Consider the following 20,632-nt stretch of genomic DNA (forward strand, 5'->3'; position numbering starts at 1 on the left):
GTTTACAAAATAAACACTATAGTAAAATGTCTCTTCATTTTCGTTGACGAAAACAAGACGAGACGTTATTTCCTCTCGTTTAATCGCGTTATTATTATTATGCAGTATTTCTGTTTCCTAGCTGTGTCTCCCCTTCGGGCGCACAGATGGCGGAGAAATGCGGCTACAAAATATCGGGAAAAAACACCACAAACCTTAAAAGACATTCCAAGCCATTCCACAATGACATTGAGGTAAGTAAAGACATTAACGTAACGGTACTTTCTATTTTAGAAAGCTCATGCCAACTGTGGTTAACATGTTATCGTTAGCAATAGATGTTATCCTGCTAGCTTTGGGCATTTTGGAGAAAATTATATTTCATAAGCATGGACACTTGGCGATCTGTACAAAACATCTCTCTGATAAGATGTTTGATAAGAATACGTGGGTAAAGGGAACACTTTGAAGCTATGTAGGCATTTTAGCAAGCTAAAGCTAAGTAGCAAACGGAGAATGACAGCTCCGTTGTCTTGAATCCTGGCGATCTAAACTTTAAAGCTTCCTTTACTGCATGACTAGATATACACTCACCTAAAGGATTATTAGGAACACCTGTTCAATTTCTCATTAATGCAATTATCTAATCAACCAATCACATGGCAGTTGCTTCAATGCATTTAGGGGTGTGGTCCTGGTCAAGACAATCTCCTGAACTCCAAACTGAATGTCAGAATGGGAAAGAAAGGTGATTTAAGCAATTTTGAGCGTGGCATGGTTGTTGGTGCCAGACGGGCCGGTCTGAGTATTTCACAATCTGCTCAGTTACTGGGATTTTCACGCACAACCATTTCTAGGGTTTACAAAGAATGGTGTGCAAAAGGAAAAACATCCAGTATGCGGCAGGCCTGTGAGCGAAAATGCCTTGTTGATGCTAGAGGTCAGAGGAGAATGAGACAACTGATTCAAGCTGATAGAAGAGCAACTTTGACTGAATAACCACTCGTTACAACTGAGGTATGCAGCAAAGCATTTGTGAAGCCACAACACGCACAACCTTGAGGCGGATGGGCTACAACAGCAGAAGACCCCACCAGGTACCACTCATCTCCACTACAAATAGGAAAAAGAGGCTACAATTTGCACGAGCTCACCAAAATTGGACAGTTGAAGACTGGAAAAATGTTGCCTGGTCTGATGAGTCTCTGATGATTTCTGTTGAGACATTCAAATGGTAGAGTCAGAATTTGGCGTAAACAGAATGAGAACATGGATCCATTATGCCTTGTTACCACTGTGCCGGCTGGTGGTGGTGGTGTAATGGTGTGGGGGATGTTTTCTTGGCACACTTTAGGCCCCTTAGTGCCAATTGGGCATCGTTTAAATGCCACGGCCTACCTGAGCATTGTTTCTGACCATGTCCATCCCTTTATGACCACCATGTACCCATGAGGATGAATCCATGCTTCCCAAGTCTAACCCTACCGCATGAATGTTGCAGCATAAATCGAGACTTACCTGACCAAATACCATTTTTACAATCCTCCATTGTACAATTTTGGTGAGCTTGTGCCCATTGTTCTTAGATGACAGGCGTGGCACCCAATGTGGTTTTATGCTGCTATAGCCCATCTGACGGGAAGCACATTCAGCGATGTTTTTCTGCATACCTTGGTTATAATGAGTGGGATATTTGAGTGGTTTTTCTATCAGCTTGAACCAGTCTGGGAATTCTTCTCTAACCTCTGCCATCAACAAGGCATTTGACAGCCTGAAGTGTCAATCTTGGCCAATCTTACTGGCTGATATTTAAATGTATTCAATATTCAAACCTAGCAGCACCAGAGCTAAAGACACAATAGCTGAAATAATGGAGATGATTGCATTGGACAATCAGCCATGTTCCATAGTTGAGTATGAGGGATTTTGTCGGTTCATGCATTACTTAGAAGACGTCTCAAAGTACCAGTTATAATATTTATAATTCATTATTAAATCTACACCATAGATTGATCTCTAGTTTTCCACAGAATAAAAAAAAAGGAACATTATTCCCTTAATCTGTGCAGGCAGGCTTGGCAAGTTTCACTACCGGTCATTTATTTCAGTGAAATTACACCATAATTGTCACGTCCAGCTCCGTCCGATCCTCGTGTGTGCCACGCCCACCTCGTTACCTCGTGTTAACTCCTGATTGTACTCACCTGTTGCCTATTCCTTTTGCCTTGTCTTGAGTATTTAGTAGTGTTGTTTTCGTCAATGAAAATTTTGACGAAATATCTTCGTCAACGAACCTTTTTGACGTGACGGAGACGAGACGCAATGCTGCTCATGTGACGATAACTATAACGAAATATATCGTGTAATACTGTTGACGAATAAAAACGAGACTAAATAAACACTATAGTAACACTATAGTGGTTTACAAAATAAACACTATAGTAAAATGTCTCTTCATTTTCGTTGACGAAAACAAGACGAGACGTTATTTCCTCTCGTTTAATCGCGTTATTATTATTATGCAGTATTTCTGTTTCCTAGCTGTGTCTCCCCTTCGGGCGCACAGATGGCGGAGAAATGCGGCTACAAAATATCGGGAAAAAACACCACAAACCTTAAAAGACATTCCAAGCCATTCCACAATGACATTGAGGTAAGTAAAGACATTAACGTAACGGTACTTTCTATTTTAGAAAGCTCATGCCAACTGTGGTTAACATGTTATCGTTAGCAATAGATGTTATCCTGCTAGCTTTGGGCATTTTGGAGAAAATTATATTTCATAAGCATGGACACTTGGCGATCTGTACAAAACATCTCTCTGATAAGATGTTTGATAAGAATACGTGGGTAAAGGGAACACTTTGAAGCTATGTAGGCATTTTAGCAAGCTAAAGCTAAGTAGCAAACGGAGAATGACAGCTCCGTTGTCTTGAATCCTGGCGATCTAAACTTTAAAGCTTCCTTTACTGCATGACTAGATATACACTCACCTAAAGGATTATTAGGAACACCTGTTCAATTTCTCATTAATGCAATTATCTAATCAACCAATCACATGGCAGTTGCTTCAATGCATTTAGGGGTGTGGTCCTGGTCAAGACAATCTCCTGAACTCCAAACTGAATGTCAGAATGGGAAAGAAAGGTGATTTAAGCAATTTTGAGCGTGGCATGGTTGTTGGTGCCAGACGGGCCGGTCTGAGTATTTCACAATCTGCTCAGTTACTGGGATTTTCACGCACAACCATTTCTAGGGTTTACAAAGAATGGTGTGCAAAAGGAAAAACATCCAGTATGCGGCAGGCCTGTGAGCGAAAATGCCTTGTTGATGCTAGAGGTCAGAGGAGAATGAGACAACTGATTCAAGCTGATAGAAGAGCAACTTTGACTGAATAACCACTCGTTACAACTGAGGTATGCAGCAAAGCATTTGTGAAGCCACAACACGCACAACCTTGAGGCGGATGGGCTACAACAGCAGAAGACCCCACCAGGTACCACTCATCTCCACTACAAATAGGAAAAAGAGGCTACAATTTGCACGAGCTCACCAAAATTGGACAGTTGAAGACTGGAAAAATGTTGCCTGGTCTGATGAGTCTCTGATGATTTCTGTTGAGACATTCAAATGGTAGAGTCAGAATTTGGCGTAAACAGAATGAGAACATGGATCCATTATGCCTTGTTACCACTGTGCCGGCTGGTGGTGGTGGTGTAATGGTGTGGGGGATGTTTTCTTGGCACACTTTAGGCCCCTTAGTGCCAATTGGGCATCGTTTAAATGCCACGGCCTACCTGAGCATTGTTTCTGACCATGTCCATCCCTTTATGACCACCATGTACCCATCCTCTGATGGCTACCTCCAGCAGGATAATGCACCATGTCACAAAGCTCGAATCATTTCAAATTGGTTTCTTGAACATGACAATGAGTTCACTGTACTAAAATGGCCCCCACAGTCACCAGATCTCAACCCAATAGAGCATCTTTGGGATGTGGTGGAACGGGAGCTTCGTGCCCTGGATGTGCATCCCACAAATCTCCATCAACTGCAAGATGCTATCCTATCAATATGGGCCAACATTTCTAAAGAATGCTTTCGGCACCTTGTTGAATCAATGCCACGTAGAATTAAGGCAGTTCTGAAGGCGAAAGGGGGTCAAACACCATATTAGTATGGTGTTCCTAATAATCCTTTAGGTGAGTGTATGTCGAAAGGGGTAGTGTTTAAAACATTGAAAGAGCGTTTTTCAAAACATCGTGCGTGGGTCTGGCTTGCCAGGCTAGTTATCATCCATGTAGTACAGGTAGGCTCTGGCTACAGCTCATGTAAATACCTGCTAATTGTGGAATAATGTTCTTGTGGAAAGGATGTTCGTGAATGATTCAGAGCATGATTCATTTTGATTGGCATCCCTTATGGTCTTGTGAGGCCTATTTTTTCTGTTAAACAATTGTAGCTGAAAATAAACAGCCAAATTACAACCAAAAGTTTCAGTCATTGAGGGCAAAATAGGCCTAATAGAAAGGATTTATGCTACTTATTTACAACAGTTAGATTTTCCAGAGGCTGCATCTGTCCTGACATTGTATCTATTCCTGTGCTAGATTCCAGAAACAGCTTCAGTGAAGCAAGTCCCGCGCAAGAAGATGGACATTATTTTATTTATTTATTTCATTTAAATTTGTGTGTACTTCTAAGTTCAAACATGTTTGGTTCGCAAAATAAATGTTATAAATTCAAATCAGAGCGTCATCCGTGTCTGGAATGGATGTAGAGTATTCTTGAGTCTATAAGGTAACAATAATATAATAATAAGAACCTTGTTTTAATTGTGAAATGTGTTTGACTAAAAGAAAATTTAGTTTTTGTCTATTCTACTGGGTATTTGTACTATATTGACTAGGTAAAATAGAACTACATGACTAAAATAAGAGACTAAAATACAATGTTCATTGACTAAAACTAGACTAAAATGTCATCAGTTTTCATTGACTAAAACTAAACTAAAATAGTCATGGATAATTCTGACTAAAATATGACTAAAATGCTCAGACTTTTAGTCGACTGAAACTTGACTAGACTAAAATGAGTATGGACATGACTAAGACTAATAATGACTAAAATGACAGCTTGACGCAAAGACTAGACTAAAACTAAAATTAAGACAGGCCGCCAAAAACAACTATAGTATTTAGTCCGTGTCTCAGTCAGTATTCCCCAGTTCTGTCATTGTACCTGTTATGTCTCGTGCTCGTTTCCCTGATGTGCCTCCGGACCTGTCAATAAACCCCATTTGCCCCATACTGCCGTCTACTCGCCTGCTTACCCGCTCGCCGGATCGCCCAAGGTGACAAAAATATATTAGGTCATCAGTATTGGTAGAAGTAAGGATCATGCACTGATTACAGTGCATTTCCGCATCCACCACATGACAAACCACCTCAAGGATGAGAACCTGAGTGCAGACATGCGGCTGGTGATACCTCAGCACCACACTAGTTCAAATAGTAGGTAGATCAAAATGTTTTCATTGGTGCACTACTTAGAACGTAGTACTTAGAATGTAGTGGTTATTTCAAACACACATTCAGCGATTCAGCCTAGGATGAGATCGCATGGAGGTATAAATCAAGATTGCGATTCAGCCTAGGATGAGATTGCATGGAGGTATGAATCGAGATTGCGATTCAGCCTAGGATGAGATTGCACGGAGGTAAGAATCGAGATTGTGATTCTATTTTATCTATCTAATCTATCTATCGGGAAGGAAAGGGGACGCATCCCCCATATTTCTGACACCCTTGGTTGTGGGTATGACGAAAAGAATAAGATTGCAAGCACAAGCGGCAGAGATGAGGTTTCTCCACAGCATTTTTGAACTCGCTCTCTGGGACAGGTCACCTGTCGAAAGGAAGATTGCATTGGAGGCTAAGGATGACGTTAAAAATTTCTTCCAGTATTTTAACTCTAAAAGAGCTCTAAAAGCTGAAATTACTAATCTTATAATTATAATTCTTATAATTGAAAACGACATTGATATAGTAAATGAGTTCAATGATAGTTTTGCAGGGGTATTCACTGTTGAGGACACTAGTAACTTACCAGTTCTTATTACTAGTCCGGCATCGTCTATAACTAAAATATATTTAACTGAAGCTGATGTTCTGCAAAGCCTAGCTAAGCTCAAAATAAATAAATCACAGGGCCCTGATGGCATCTTACCTATAATGTTAAAAGAGATGAGGGATATTATTTGCCGACCCTTAACTTTACTGTTTCAAAAATCCTTATCTGAAGGTGTGGTACCTTCTGATTGGAAGCATGCCAACATAATGCCCATTTTCAAAAAAGGGGATAGAAGTAATTTGTCAAACTATAGGCCAATCAGTCTAACTTGTATAACTTGTAAAGTTATGGAGGCTATAATCAAAGAGAAAATGGTAGATTACCTGGACTCAAATAACATTTTGACTAACTGGTTAACAGATAGGAAGCAGCGACTAGTTATAAGAGGCACAATGTCACAGTGGGCCTGCGTTCATAGTGTGGTACGGCAGGGTTCAATTTTAGGACCACTATTGTTCCTAATTTAAATAAATGATATAGACATCAATATATACAGTAAACTGGTGAAATTTGCAGATGACACCAAGGTGGGTGGTGTAGCAGATACTGAACTAGCAGCTCAGCAGCTACAGCGGGATCTTGATTTAATTAGTGACTGGGCCAATACCTGGCAGATGAAATTTAACATAGACAAATGTAAGGTACTCCATGTAGGGAGCAGAAATATAAAGTACAGGTATTTTATGGGACCTACTGAAATAAAGGTAGCTGATTATGAGAAAGACCTTGGTGTGTATGTTGATGCTTCCATGTCTCATTCTCGCCAGTGCGGGGAAGCAATAAAAAAGGCCAATAGGATGTTGGGGTATATCTCCAGGTGTGTGGAGTTTAAGTCAAGGGAGGTAATGCTAAGATTATACAATTCCTTGGTAAGACCTCACCTAGAATATTGTGTGCAGGTTTGGTCACCATATCTTAAAAAGGACATTGCAGCGTAGGGCCACAAGAATGATTCCTGGCCTTAGAGGAATGCCATACGAGGAAAGGTTAGTTGAGCTAAATCTGTTCAGCCTCAAGCAAAGGAGACTGAGGGGGGACATGATCCAGGTCTATAAGATTCTAACAGGTTTGGATGCTGTTCATCCGAATAGTTACTTCAGCATTAGTTCAAATACAAGAACTCGTGGCCATAGGTGGAAATTAGCGGGAGAACATTTCAAACTGGATTTAAGGAAGCACTTCTTTACACAGCGTGTAGTCAGAGTATGGAATAGTCTTCCTGATAACGTAGTGCAAGCTGAATCCTTGGGTTCCTTTAAATCAGAGCTAGATAAGATTTTAACAACTATTAGCTATTAGTTAAGTTCTCCCCAAGCGAGCTCGATAGGCCGAATGGCCTCCTCTTGTTTGTATAGTTCTTATGTTCTTATCAAAATATGGCTGCTGCCCCTTTGGGTGGAGAGGAGTCAGCTGAGTGATTCAGGCATGTTATAAGGATGCCAGATGGTCTGCTTCCAAGGCAGCTGTTCCAGGCACGTCCTCCAGGATGCATTGGAGAGATTATATCCCCCAGGTGGCTGGGAAACACCTAGGGATGCCCCAGCATGAGCAGTGGCCTTGGAAAGGGAGGCCTACGCTTCCTGGCCATGCATGTCAGCCCCAGATCCTCACCATAAAAATTACCATTATGAATGTTTTTTCTACTTTTTCATGGTTATTTCAAACATATATGCCTCCTATTACTTCAGGGATTTTTTATATTAAAAATGAGTCAAGAATAACCTTCATTTCTGGCTTTTATTTATTTTTTATTTTATTTTTGTACTTACTTTTTTACCCACCCCCTTACTACACAATACAGCAAGATATATTATGCTAATAGATTTCGGTTTCTAAGACTATTGTGCATTATTTTCTTTTAGTAATATAAAACTATTTGTCTATGTATGGAGCCATGCTCAATTAATTAGTCTTGCAGGCTTTTGCCATTATGTATAGTTTTTATATCAGACAGAGTTCTTCGTAGACATGAGGAATATGCATATTTGAATTTTTATGTTACTTTTGCTCAGGAGATGGAGATTTCAGATTTGTCTGATGTTAAGGGTATGCTAGACTCATATACGGGAAATTGTGATGTTAAATAAACCCCAAATTGAAACCATACTGAGTTCTATATGCTGATCATCTTTACAACAAGGTTTTTTCAGAGGTTAATTACAAATGACTAATTTGTATTTGATATATAGCTGATCATAAGTTCAGTGAAATAAATGGTCTCCTGTCCTGTGGCAGGTGGGCGAAGTGTGCACTTGGTTCAGTTCACTTTTTAACAAACATACAGACTTACTTTTCTCCTGTCCTGACGTAGGGCTCATGACAGGGGTTTCTGGGGTAACAGCGGTATCCACTATGGTAATTCCAGCACATCTGATCGTCTGCACACTCATGTCCTGTTTCACACTCGTTGATGTCTGGCCATAAAATAAAGACAAGCCTGGTTAAAAAACACCCGAAATTACAGAAACGCTAACTCAAGGCAGGATGGAGATGACAGGGTTTGGGTTGTAAAACGTGCCACATTGCAATAAATGTTTGCCATTAGTTTCTACAGCAGCATAGCCACTATGTCCGTTTAGCATAATAAGCAGTGCCAGAGAATGTGAATCTACAGTGAAGTAAATTTTATCTAATTCATCACAGTCAGCTTTGCCACAACAGAAAACAATAAGTAGACAATACACAAGCCTGGTAAATTCCACAATCAACATTTCTTTCCATTACTTGCCTACCTTACCTAAATTATAATAGCAATATTTACATTTCATTTATGGTTCAGTACTCTGAGTACACAAGCTAAAAGTAAAGACTTGCATTTAAAACATCAGTTTGAAACCCAACTGCACAGTGGAACGTCCTACATAATTTTCATAATAGTGAACAAACAGAATACAGCAACAGCTTCACAAATATCATCCCAGGCAAGACTGTACTCCACAGGAAGCACTCAGCCAGAGTAGCTATATACACTGTATACAAATCCCTTCCCATCACCTCTTTTTACTTGCTAGAAAGACAAGTAGATAAGCACACAAAGATAAGTTTTAACATACGATGAGGTTGTCTGACTGATTTGACCTTCTTTCCAAGAATCTACACCTCCAAGAGGGAACTTGCCCACATTCCTGGTTGTGCGTCTGACAGGTGAAGTTAATACGCGCATCGTCTTTTTTTAACGGCCGGCAGCCGTTAAACTCGGCAGCGTTTGAGAGCAAGTCGGCCAGCACCTTGACACATTCTTGTTCCCCGGTATCCTTCTGGGCATGTGCAGACATATCTCCCGGGCTGGTTCACACACTGATACTGGCATGTGTAACTGGATAGGCTGCACTCGTCAATATCTGGACAGAAATAAACCAATAACACACTTGTGAAAGCAGATATGGTGCGAAAGTAAACTCTGCCATCAGATGACAATAGATAAATTGGAAATCTTCACATTCCACTTTTGCTAACAAAAGAGTCTTGGCCAGTGATTCTATAGTCATAGTTTTGGCATTATAGACTCGAGGTTGACCAATCGATGGACCATGTGGCTGCTTGACTGACGCCCAGCCACAGGGGCCCTCGCTTCTCAGTGCTGTAGTGTGGTTTATCAGCACCTACAGTGGGGAACCTATGCGGCAACTGAAGGTTAGAGTGCTAAATTCCTGCGGCTTACATCCGTTTCACTTGATGAATAACATTGCCGCAACACCAAAACGATCTCAATTTTTAAGCATATCGTTTTGTTACTTTTGTCAGAAATTGAATCATGAAATACCAAAGACAAACCAAATTATTGCCATTGTTTTTATTTTCTACTGTTTTTAAAATGATGCACACTCTTGTTTAAACTGTGATCAATTTCTGTTATTTTTGATGTTAAGAGTATGCCAGACTCATATCTGGGTGCTTGTGCTGTGTCTTGGGAGTTGATATTTAGAGTTAAGCGATTGTTGCTTTTGCCTGCTATTAATGTTAAATAAGTATTTAAAGTTAAGCAGTTGTTTTATTAATTAATTTTTTTTTCTACTTAAAAAACCGGTCATTGTCCCCCATCCAAAAAAAACCGGCATCAACATTTGCCACTGAAAAACATATCAGTCGATGTCTTTTATTGACCCAAAAGTGTCCACACTGTTGAGACATATTAGCTCACAAAATGTGACAGATTTGCTAACATTACAAGAGGTTACATTTGTTACACAGCCAAAGGAGGTCGGCTCACGTTGCTTTGATGTGACATATGTCAAGGCTAGCTATTCAGCATCACTTGACTCGCATCCAGGAGGTGGCGTCTGCGCAGTTCTGACAGGCAGGAAACGTACCGTGGCAGGAGACCATGTTGGAAGCCAGCTCGTACCCGGGTTCGCAGATACACAGGAAGGATCCCATGGTGTTGTAGCACTGGTGCTGGCACGGATTGCTGACCTCACATTCGTTCAAATCTGAAACGAACGGTGACGGCATTGTCATTCCATCAATGACATCACAATGGCATCACAACATTAAACACTCTGATTCAAACCCCTGTCCAGATGCAGGGTGTTAGGGAGTGTGGAACCCTTCCTGAGAAATGGGCACAAAACACAAATTTGCAAAACAGATTGGGGGGGGGGGGGGGGAATTAGATCCCCAGCTGAGGGGGTGTGAGGAGTCAGGGCTACCCACAGAACCACTGCGTACCATATTCCTTCACAATAATATTGAGAAAGTTTGGTAACATTTTTTTACTTGAGAGGGCACAAGTAACTTAGTAATTCAGTGACTGCTCAAGTACAAATCATGTAAAAAATATAGTACCGTACATAGTATAGTAACAGGAAAAACATGACCTGTTATGATTGATTAATGATGAACGAGCATGAGATCAATACGTAACTAATGCTGGTTAATCGATCGATCGATCAATCGATCCATCCATCCATCCACTTTTTGTAACCGCTTGTCCTGTTCAGGGTTGCTGGGGGTCTTGAGCCTATCCCGGAGTCTACAGGCGCCAGGCAGGTTTCTGATTAATTAAAACATTAAATAAGAGTGCTTTACTACATCATTTGTGCCCCCTCATGTAAAGTGTTAAAGTTTTTTATTTTACCAAGAAACCACTATCCAGGGGAAGTGATTAACAATGCAAACAGCACACACTGTTTAATGAGGTTTACTGAGAATGGAATGACACATGTGCGGTCACTGTAATACTCCCGCTGTCACCGGCAACGCCAGAATGACTGACTCTGTCCCCACGAGGCCTGGCAGTGAGTGAAACGTCTGAGCCAAGATAACAGGAAGGTGCGGATGTGAGCAGCCCCGCGCCGGCCTCGTGAGGGAAGCGTGTTTGTTTACCAAAGAGGATATCCTGCAAGAGGGCTACACAGCTGGGGCCGCGTCAGGCCCTCCAGTCGGATGCAGAGCTGCGTGTCCGCCAGGCCTAAGCAAAGCTAGCGGGCCCCTGCGGAGTGGCCCCCTGCGGAGTGGCCCTTAGCTTCCAGGGCCGCCCCGCTATGCAGATGTGCAGCCTGCCTGCCAGGTGTATTGAAAGCGTGAAAAACAATCCGGAACCCTTCATCAGAACTCGCAAGGCAGTGAAAACAAACACAGCGGCAGAACCGTTGTGCAACGTATGTAATGCTATCGCAAAACAAGACAGTACCCGAATTTTTAAGCTTTATAATATGGGGAGTCACTAAGCAATTTTTACTTGTCAGTTTTTCAACATTTAGTGCATTTATTACATTTAGCTAGAAACAAGAATTACAACTTTTCGCCATGTATAATATTTGAAAAATGTACTACATGTAAATATAAATGTTTATATGTAAATATTAAACATAAATGTTAAATATAAATGTAAATGGTAAATGTAGACTATAAATGTTGAGAATGTAGGCAAATTACCCACGGCCCTCTGACTTGTTTGCATGGAAACGATGAAAGCGCTAAGTGGCTGCTGGTGATGGAGGACAACATGGCGAATTCTGCTCCTTTAGAGGCGATAGAATGTGTGGTTTTGACTGGTGTTCGCGCTGCACTATGGAGCGGATTTTGTGCCACCTTGAAATGCAAACACAACATTGGCATGCGGGGGAATGTTGGGTATGTTTGGATCGAGAATCTCAGCCGACAGGACAATCAGCCCAGTAAAACACTGCGCAGTTCAACATTTCTGTGTCGATGTTTGTTGTTTCACGTCTATCAACAGGGAAAACTGACATATGCACATACCATAAGTGGGTTCACCAGTTTACTTTGTTTTGTTTAAAATATTAAAATATGCATCCATTTTCCCAGTGCAAACCCTGGTCAGAGTTTTGAGGGGCCTGGAGCCTGTCCCATGCTGAGTTCCACTCTGGATGGGAGTCGGGTCTCATGCCTCGTTTTACCCCTTAAATTATTTGTATAAATGATAGCAGCATGTGTATCCACTCAGACAGCACACTAAAAAAGGCAGACAGACGAGAGCACGCTAAAAACAGTGTTAATCGCCTACGTATCTGCTCCTACTCAGACTTCCTTTAGCAGACCCCAGAAGCCTTCCATCCCTGCACATGCCTCAGGAAAATATGAAGCTAAGAGAGGCTGCCCTCTAGAGGCCAGGGGGACTCAGCAAATACTAACTGGAGATTTTCCTGCAGTCTTTGATGAACAAATAGTACCACCTACTCAACACATACAGATACAGGGTTCAGTCACAGACAAACTACAGACAGATAGATAGGCAGGCAGACAGAGACAGACACAAAAAAATATTATGCTTAATCGATCTCCATGTTGGTATTATACATATTACGTTAGTGTCATCTTAGTCATTAACCTCTGAAAGTCAGCCAAGTAGTTGCAGTAATCATCTGATATGGCTGTGTGTTTAGTGACAATTCTGAAACGGTGAAACAGTTTTTCTTTTCCTGAGAGTTTGACCTTCTCATCTAATCCAGTTCTTTAGCCAGCCTATCATCAGCGTTACAACCTCTGAGTAATGCTATGGTCACATTAAGGGTACCTCTCCCATAAAGGCTTATATTATAGTGGGTCCCCCATTACTACAAAATGGAACACACAGGCTCTTTATAACTATTTTTTTCTCTTAAACATAACATTTATAGTGGCGAGATTATTCTTGGCTTTACTGAAACTTTATTTTTTTTTTAAAAATATGAGTATTCAGACCCCTTAAGGAGTAATATTTTGTGTAAGCACCTCTGGAAGCAGGAAACTTTGTTTTAATAAGTCTCTACCAAGTTTGAAAAGCATTATGGGGCAGTCTGCAAATCCTTCCAGCCTGGTGCAGATTATATGGACACTTCCAGTGTGGACTTTAGATCGCAAATCATTCATTTACAGTCCAGCTGATCTCCGTTATGATATTCAGCAAGGATGTGCTATCTGGTTCCATATCTGAGCAACTGCTTCTGAAATAACTACCAGCTGCATGATACTGTATGTTACAGAAAAACAGTCACTGCTTCCTCACTTCCTAGGTTGGCAGTTCAGGAGGAAGGCTGGGTTGTGCTCATTAAGGCAAGACTTATAGACTATTTAGGTTCAGTCAGGGCTCCTGTGAGAACCAGCAAACCATGGGAAATAGGTTAATAAACACATATCTCCCTATGTCACACACAAGAGAGAGAGAGAAAAAAAAAAACAATTCACAACAAGCTTGTTGAATTTTGAAGTTTCCTTTTCATCAACAAACGAATGTTTCTCTCTGCTATAGTGCTCGGTGCCCGCGCAGCACAAGCTTGGGATTGTGTCATTCTGGAGGGATTCCTGTGTACACAAATACGCCTTATGTGGCTCTACTTCATTTCCAAATAATGTCTGACCGTGTCATTGGTTCAGAAGTAGAACACCGGTCAAATGAACACGTGGCAAGGAGAAAAAGAAAAAAAAAAAAAAACAGCATAGTATGGAAAAAGTGATGATGACCTCAAAGAGAAAGGCAACAGCAAAAGTGACGACCTTCCCCATAAGCTAAGCCCAACTCGGCTAAACTGCACCTGGCTAAGCCTGCAATAAAATGACCCAATTTTACCATTTACCCTCCTTCCAGAACCAGCCTCTGCCCAGAAAACTGCCTTTTAACACACCCGATACGGCAAGCCTGGCCAAGCGGCCCTGCTTCACCCCTAAAGTCTTACTTCTGTCCTAAAATCGATGAAGAAAGAAGGATAACTTCTGAGCAGTTATCTTAAATGTAATGGCCCTCAGCTTGCAGGGCCGCCCTCAGCTTGCAGGGCCGCCCTCAGCTTCCAGGGCCGCCCTCAGCTTCCAGGGCCGCCCTCAGCTTCCAGGGCCGCCCTGCTACGCTGATGCGCTGCTTGCCTGCCAAGTATATTGAATGGTAATTAAGTGGCATGAAGAACAATCCGGAACCCTTCATCAGCACTCGCGTGGCAGTGAAAACAAACACAGTGGCAGAACCGTTGTGCAATGGGATCATTCTCACAAGTATGCAATGCAATCACAAACAAGACAGTACCCGAATTGTTAAACTTTATAATGCTCCAAATATTTCTGCCAAAAAAGAGATGTTGTTTAATTCACATGTGATTAAAATGTCATTTTGCTATTTCAGGCCTGTGTGTTTCTCGCGTGCAACATGCTTCATTGTGATTGGCTCATGGTTTACATTAGGGGCTCTTGAGGGGCTTTACCTAAAGGTATATCTCAGTACTCTGATTAACATTCATGAATCCCAAAGTGGGTGTGACCCAAAGCACATGTCTGACAAACACCAGAAAGCCCTTGTATCTTTTTTGGTGAGAAAGTTACAGGTTCCGTAGGTCATTTGCCGACAGCTGAGCTGGACATGCTGGATCTCTGCTGTGGGAAGTGCAGAGAGAGATGTGAACATGTATTTAAGAGCTGCTCGGCCTCAGAGTCCTGAAAGGTATGTAGAGTCAACAAAACACCATCGATACTGTTAACTTTACCAGAGGTTACATGTACATGTAAATACTAAACAGAAATATCACAGCAACTGTAATACAGATACCAGAATACAGAGGATATTGTCTAAAGTTCCCAACAAGATAATCCAGGTGTTAGTATAGCCTCAGGCAGGAACATGTGGAATTCATGCTGCTTGGAGGGATCTGGAAGATGCAGAGCAGCTCTGCAGGGTTTCCACATTCCCTCACATGTTCTGCAGCCCTGCCAAATCAGCATATCATGTCTGGAAACTCTATGTAGAAAGCAAATGCTTTGGAGATGGATGGCAAGGTGGCACCATGCTTAGTGTGGTTGCCTCACACCTCTGGACCCAGGATTCCATTCCGCTACATGTGTGGAGTCCAGACCTCAACCTGACTGAAATGCTGTAGCGGGACCGTAAGAGAGCTGTGCATAAATGAATGTCTGCAAACCTCAATGAACTGAAGCAATGCTGTAAGGAAGAGCTAGCCGAAATTCCTCCACAACAATGTAAGACACTGATGAAGTCATACAGAAAACAATTACTTCAAGTTATTGCTGCTAAAGGTGGTTCAACAAGCTATTGAATTAGGGGATGTACTTAGTTTGTCACACATGGCTTTTCCATTTTGGCTTCGTTTCTGTTAAATAAACAATGAAACAGTGGAATCTGTAATGTGTTTTACACCTGAGGTTAGATTTAAATCATTTTACAACCTGGTAAGAACCAGATTATTTTTTTATTATTTCCTGATACGTAAAACCACAGAACTGAAGAGGGTGTACTTTATTTTTCACATCACTGTAGGTGTACATTAAGGTGTGCCGAAAAACTAAAAGTGTTGAAAGGCATAAGTCTCACCCTCCAGAAAATTTTCTATAGGTAAGTTGTTCTCAGAGAAAAAATTTGAACCTAATTAGAAATTATTTAGGGGTGCCCCAAAGGAGACAAATTTTGAAATTTTACCTCTTGAAATTGAAAATTTCACTGTGTTTGACCTGATGTAATTCCAGAATTGCAATTGCTGCAAATTTGTCATTGCTAATCTTACTATAACTTAGTGTCCTGAATTAGAATATAAAAGCCAATTAGATGTTGTAGTAATGACAACATTACATAACAGTAGTTCGCAGATAAATTATAGCAAAATTAGCAATTCTAGCATTGCAAGTCACATTTAATATTACATGCATCTGCTCGACTGGCCTCTAATATACTATTGCTTACATTGTTACACTACAGTGTGCATGTAAATTACACAAACATTATACAACAATTGTCTTGGCTACAATTTACATCTCCAGTTGATAATCAAGTTGCTTTTGCTAGCGCTAGCTACTATTATTGTCATACATTGGTCAATCATAGAACTTCGACAGTCCAATAACCCATATGTTGTGCATTGCCTTTACTGTCAGGTGAAGATAGTTTTTACAAAGGTTCTCAACGACCTGCAGAAGATACTGCTTTTGTGTTTCATCAATTGTAGTTTCGTTGAAGTCTTGAATCAGTGCAACCCCTCGCTCTGTGCTGTCATTGACACATGCTAAATGACGAGCAACAGTGCTTCTCACGCCACGATTCAACTGGAAGATCTAAGAAGCTGTCATCAAGCTGCATTACGCTGAACAGTGATTTTGATATCTGTAGATCAGAAATGCTGGTTGGAAGGGTTGTCAGCAGGTGCGACCCACGTTCAGTTGTAATTTGCGTCACCAGCAGGCGCTTGTCATCAATTGTCGCCAAGTCAGAGAACAGAGCCAGGCTGGCCAATTCTGGACAAGAACCAAGAAACAGCTGTTCTGTTCTGGTAACAGCTGTTCATAAGCATTTGTAGCACTTTGACGAACAGACAACTTTTGTGTGCAAAGATGAAACATGAAATGTCGCATAACGTCGTGTGCTGATGGTAAACCAGCACCTACTATTTGTTCACTTACAAATCCTATCAATCGTACTTTACTGTCACTTCTCATAGCGTGTTTAGCAGTAGCACTCATGATACACTTATAACAGAGTCAACAACACAAGCTCACTGTTTCTGCTAACAAATGACAAAATTCTAATTTCTTGCAGCTTTAATAACTTTACAAACACAATCATGACGTCATCAAAGAAAAGAATATTTAACTACACTCAACACACTGTTAATAAATAAGTAATTTTGTGTGGGGCATATTATTATTACAGTGTTGTACACTATGAAGTTACAACAGTCTAAAGTAAGAGAAATTTTCAATTTCAATAGGTAAAATTTCAAAATTTGTTCCCTTTGGGGCACCCCTAAATAATTTCTGATTTGGTTCAAATTTTTTCTCTGAGAACAACTTACCTATAGGAAACTTTTTGGAGGGTGAGGCTTATACTTTTCAACAGTTTTAGTTTTTTGGGACACACTACTGTGCATGTGTGAGTGAATGGTGTGTGTGTGCGGGTGTGTGTATATGTGTGTGTGTGTGTGTGTGTGTGTGTGTGTACTTGCCCTGCAATGGGTTGGTGCCCGACCCTGGGTAATTCCCTGTCTTGCACCCATAGTTTCTGGCATAGGACAGGGCAAGCAGATACAGAAAATGGAAGAATATTTTGGAGACAAACGAAATCCCCCATTTACAGGTGAGTTGCCCTCCTCCTTTAGCAGGGAAGGGTATTTGATGCACAAATTTCCAAGGCCCGTCCTTCACCAGGTGCATCTGCACCAGCTTTGGAAATGTTTATTTTTACTCAGGCATAGCTGAGACTATCATGCACTGACAGCTCTTTTCCTTAAGTAGTTATTCCTTAAGTGGCTTGAATTTAGTATGTCAACATGAGCTGCTGAGATGTAATTTATTACAGAGATAGATGTGCAATTCTCTGTTCTGAGTATTGGTTAAATTACTGGTTACAGCTTCACAACAAAGCAATAGAATAGCAGATTCACTATATACCTGCATTTTAGAGACAGTGGGTAGTGAATGTTTCATACATTATTTGGAAAAACATTCAGGAGATATTTCTGTTAACAAACAGGTTAGAAACACGTTTAGCAAGCTCTTTAAGTCACAAAGAAAGCTTAAGGAAAGCAAAGTTACACTGAAAATCCATGTCAGGGAGAACATTTTGAGCCAGGACAGGATTTGTAAGCTACCATTTCAATCAAAAGGACCTGGATTTCACTTAAGCACTGAGTTCTTGCTGTTTGCTGATTGGTCTCCTATAATCATGCATGTGTCACTAATGTTGATGTGAAACAGCTGGATGAGTTTTTCGATCAAGGAAACAAATCAGTAAAAGCACAAGAAGAACTGAACTGTTTTGCAGGAGCCTTTCAGTTTTAAAGCAGTTTGTAAAACCTGAAGCAGCTCAAAGTTTCCTTCCTGACTTGGATTGTCTGGTCACCCAAACTGAAATGGACTTTAGCAGGGAGGGGAGGGTGTTTTGTTAAAATACAAACAGCATACCCTTTTTAAAATTCTGCTTCAAACTGACATCTTCACTAAATCATTTGTGTTTCAATTCTGGATCTTCCTCTGACTTATGAATATTATTTTCTGCTCATGACCATCTAAATCTTGGATAAATTAGATTCTGCACTTAGAAACAGAAGACACTAAAATATCATTATTACACATCAACGGCAAATTTTATATAATTATTTTGGCAAAGGTCAAAATAAGTGTCATGGTCAGAGTGAAATCAATCAGGCTGTTTTTCTACATTCCAGAGCCAGGAATGTGGATCCACCACTATCAAAGCCCTGCAATTTTACACAAGTAGTTTAAAATCTGTTAAAAATTAGTTTTTTCAAGGGCTGGTTTTAAACAATTACGTAAAGGTCATCCTTTATACTGAATGCCAGAGGTTTGAACAAACAAAAACACAATGCGATTTCTGTTAAAGTACATTTAATCCCTTACTGTATACTGTCTGGCTAAATGAGAGATCAACGTCTTGGACACTGCAAATTCAAAAACCGAAAACGATGCCCAAAGCTTCACACAATCATATCACAAAAAACATGCTTCACGCATTCCTAAATTAGAGAGAATCAACCCTCATATGATAATGCAATGTCAGATAAAAGAATAACGATAAGACAATCAGATTTTAAAAATTCTCTTCAAAACAATGATTGGCTTGGTTTAGTGTTGAGATGCATGCATAATTTGATGAACTGTAACTCAGAACTATGATGAAATTTCTATTGTGAAACAAAGCAGATACATGCTTAAACATAATCAATCTGTCCATCTTCCCTAGCTGCTCATCCAGGACAGGGTCACACGGGGCCTGGATCCTGTTCCAAGAACACGGGTCAATGGCAGGGGGACAGCCTGGTGGGATCGCTTGGAGAAAATGCTGGCAATAAAATCAAAACCAGTACGTTCCTTGTGTATATAGTTGTATATTGTAAGAATGTTCCAGAAATAAGAACTGAAATAAGAGGTGGGTAACTTTTCTTCAAGAATGAAAACCAGAGTCAATTAAAATCAGACAAAGCAAAGGACGCATAAAATACGTATTTCATTTCTGCCACCGACAAAACAGCGGAATGTTCCAGAATTCTCAAACCTGATTCCCAATAGAATAACAAATTCACTATATACCTGCACTATATACCGCGTAAAGCGGATAGTGATTCCAGAACAGAACCTAATGCTGTTGAAGCTCCATAACCTAGTGACCATGTGGTGAGTTAAAGCCTGCCTGGAGGTGCTCGGTATAAACAGGCAACCCTGCCTGTGCAAGTCTGCTAAAACAGATGGGCTGCCTTTGGCTGCAATGTACCACCTCAGGGCTCACCAGGCCTCCCTGGGTTTTGTTGGACCCCTGCACGCCACCCTGGTTCTTCTTGGACCGCCTTGGGCCTCACTGAACTACCAAGGGCATCGCTGGGCCTCACTGGACCTCTGTAGGCCTCCCCGAGCCTTGCTAGACTGCCATGGGCCTCAACGGGCCTCACTAAATTCCCTCAGGCCTTGCCTGGCCTCCCCGGCCCTTGCTGGGCTACCTCAGGGACTGCCAGACCTCCCTAGGCCTAATTGAACCACTTTGGGCCTGCCCAGGCTGCCTCAAATTTCCCTGGACACCCCAGACCTTGCCAGGCTTCCTCGGGCCTCCCCATGCCTGACTTTACTGCCTCGGGCATCACCGGGCTTCACTGGATGCCTCAGGCCTTTCCAGGCTGCCTCAGGCCTGCTGCCTATCTAAGAGACAACCCGTGTGCTGGGCTGCAAGCCCAAGCTGCTCCACCCTGCCAGTGTCTCCAGAGGCCTTCATGTAAACAAGCACACGCCTGCCCCAGGATCCATGTACATCAGGGGGAGAGAAGGCTCTCCTACTCCGCGCCACAAAAAGCTAGTGCTGAACCTCCAAATCTCCAGGAAAAATGCAAACTCGCCCAGCACACTCTGCTGGCAAGTGGCTAAAGGAATATACGACCTTCCTTTTCCTCGAAGGCCTACAGTGTTTGTGCATATTAATTTGCAGCTCTGAGACAATCAAAGGATTTTAATGTGTCATTAACTAGTAACTAAAATGGTTAGTAATCTCCATCATCAGTTATTCAGCACAGAAACAGGATGAGCACAAAGTCTCGCCCAGGAAGCATATCCAAGCTTCATTCTTTAGCTAAACCCCCACCCCAC

General features: G+C 41.4%; 1 protein-coding gene across 2 annotated transcripts in view; it reads right to left on the bottom strand.

The window, feature by feature from the left end:
* LOC111853475 (EGF-containing fibulin-like extracellular matrix protein 2) overlaps positions 1 to 20,632 on the bottom strand; it is a 41,690-nt gene that overhangs the window by 10,815 nt on the left and 10,243 nt on the right. For both annotated transcript variants that reach the window (XM_072703506.1, XM_023830412.2), the window contains exons 5-7: positions 10,423 to 10,542; positions 9,340 to 9,453; positions 8,403 to 8,526 (exon numbers count right to left, since the gene is read on the bottom strand). In XM_072703506.1, the coding sequence (XP_072559607.1) occupies positions 8,403 to 8,526; positions 9,340 to 9,453; positions 10,423 to 10,542 (358 nt within the window). The remainder of the gene's footprint in view (positions 1 to 8,402; positions 8,527 to 9,339; positions 9,454 to 10,422; positions 10,543 to 20,632) is intronic.

This window comes from Paramormyrops kingsleyae, chromosome 20 (assembly GCF_048594095.1).
Source record: "Paramormyrops kingsleyae isolate MSU_618 chromosome 20, PKINGS_0.4, whole genome shotgun sequence".
NCBI classification, from domain to species: Eukaryota; Metazoa; Chordata; class Actinopteri; order Osteoglossiformes; family Mormyridae; genus Paramormyrops; species Paramormyrops kingsleyae.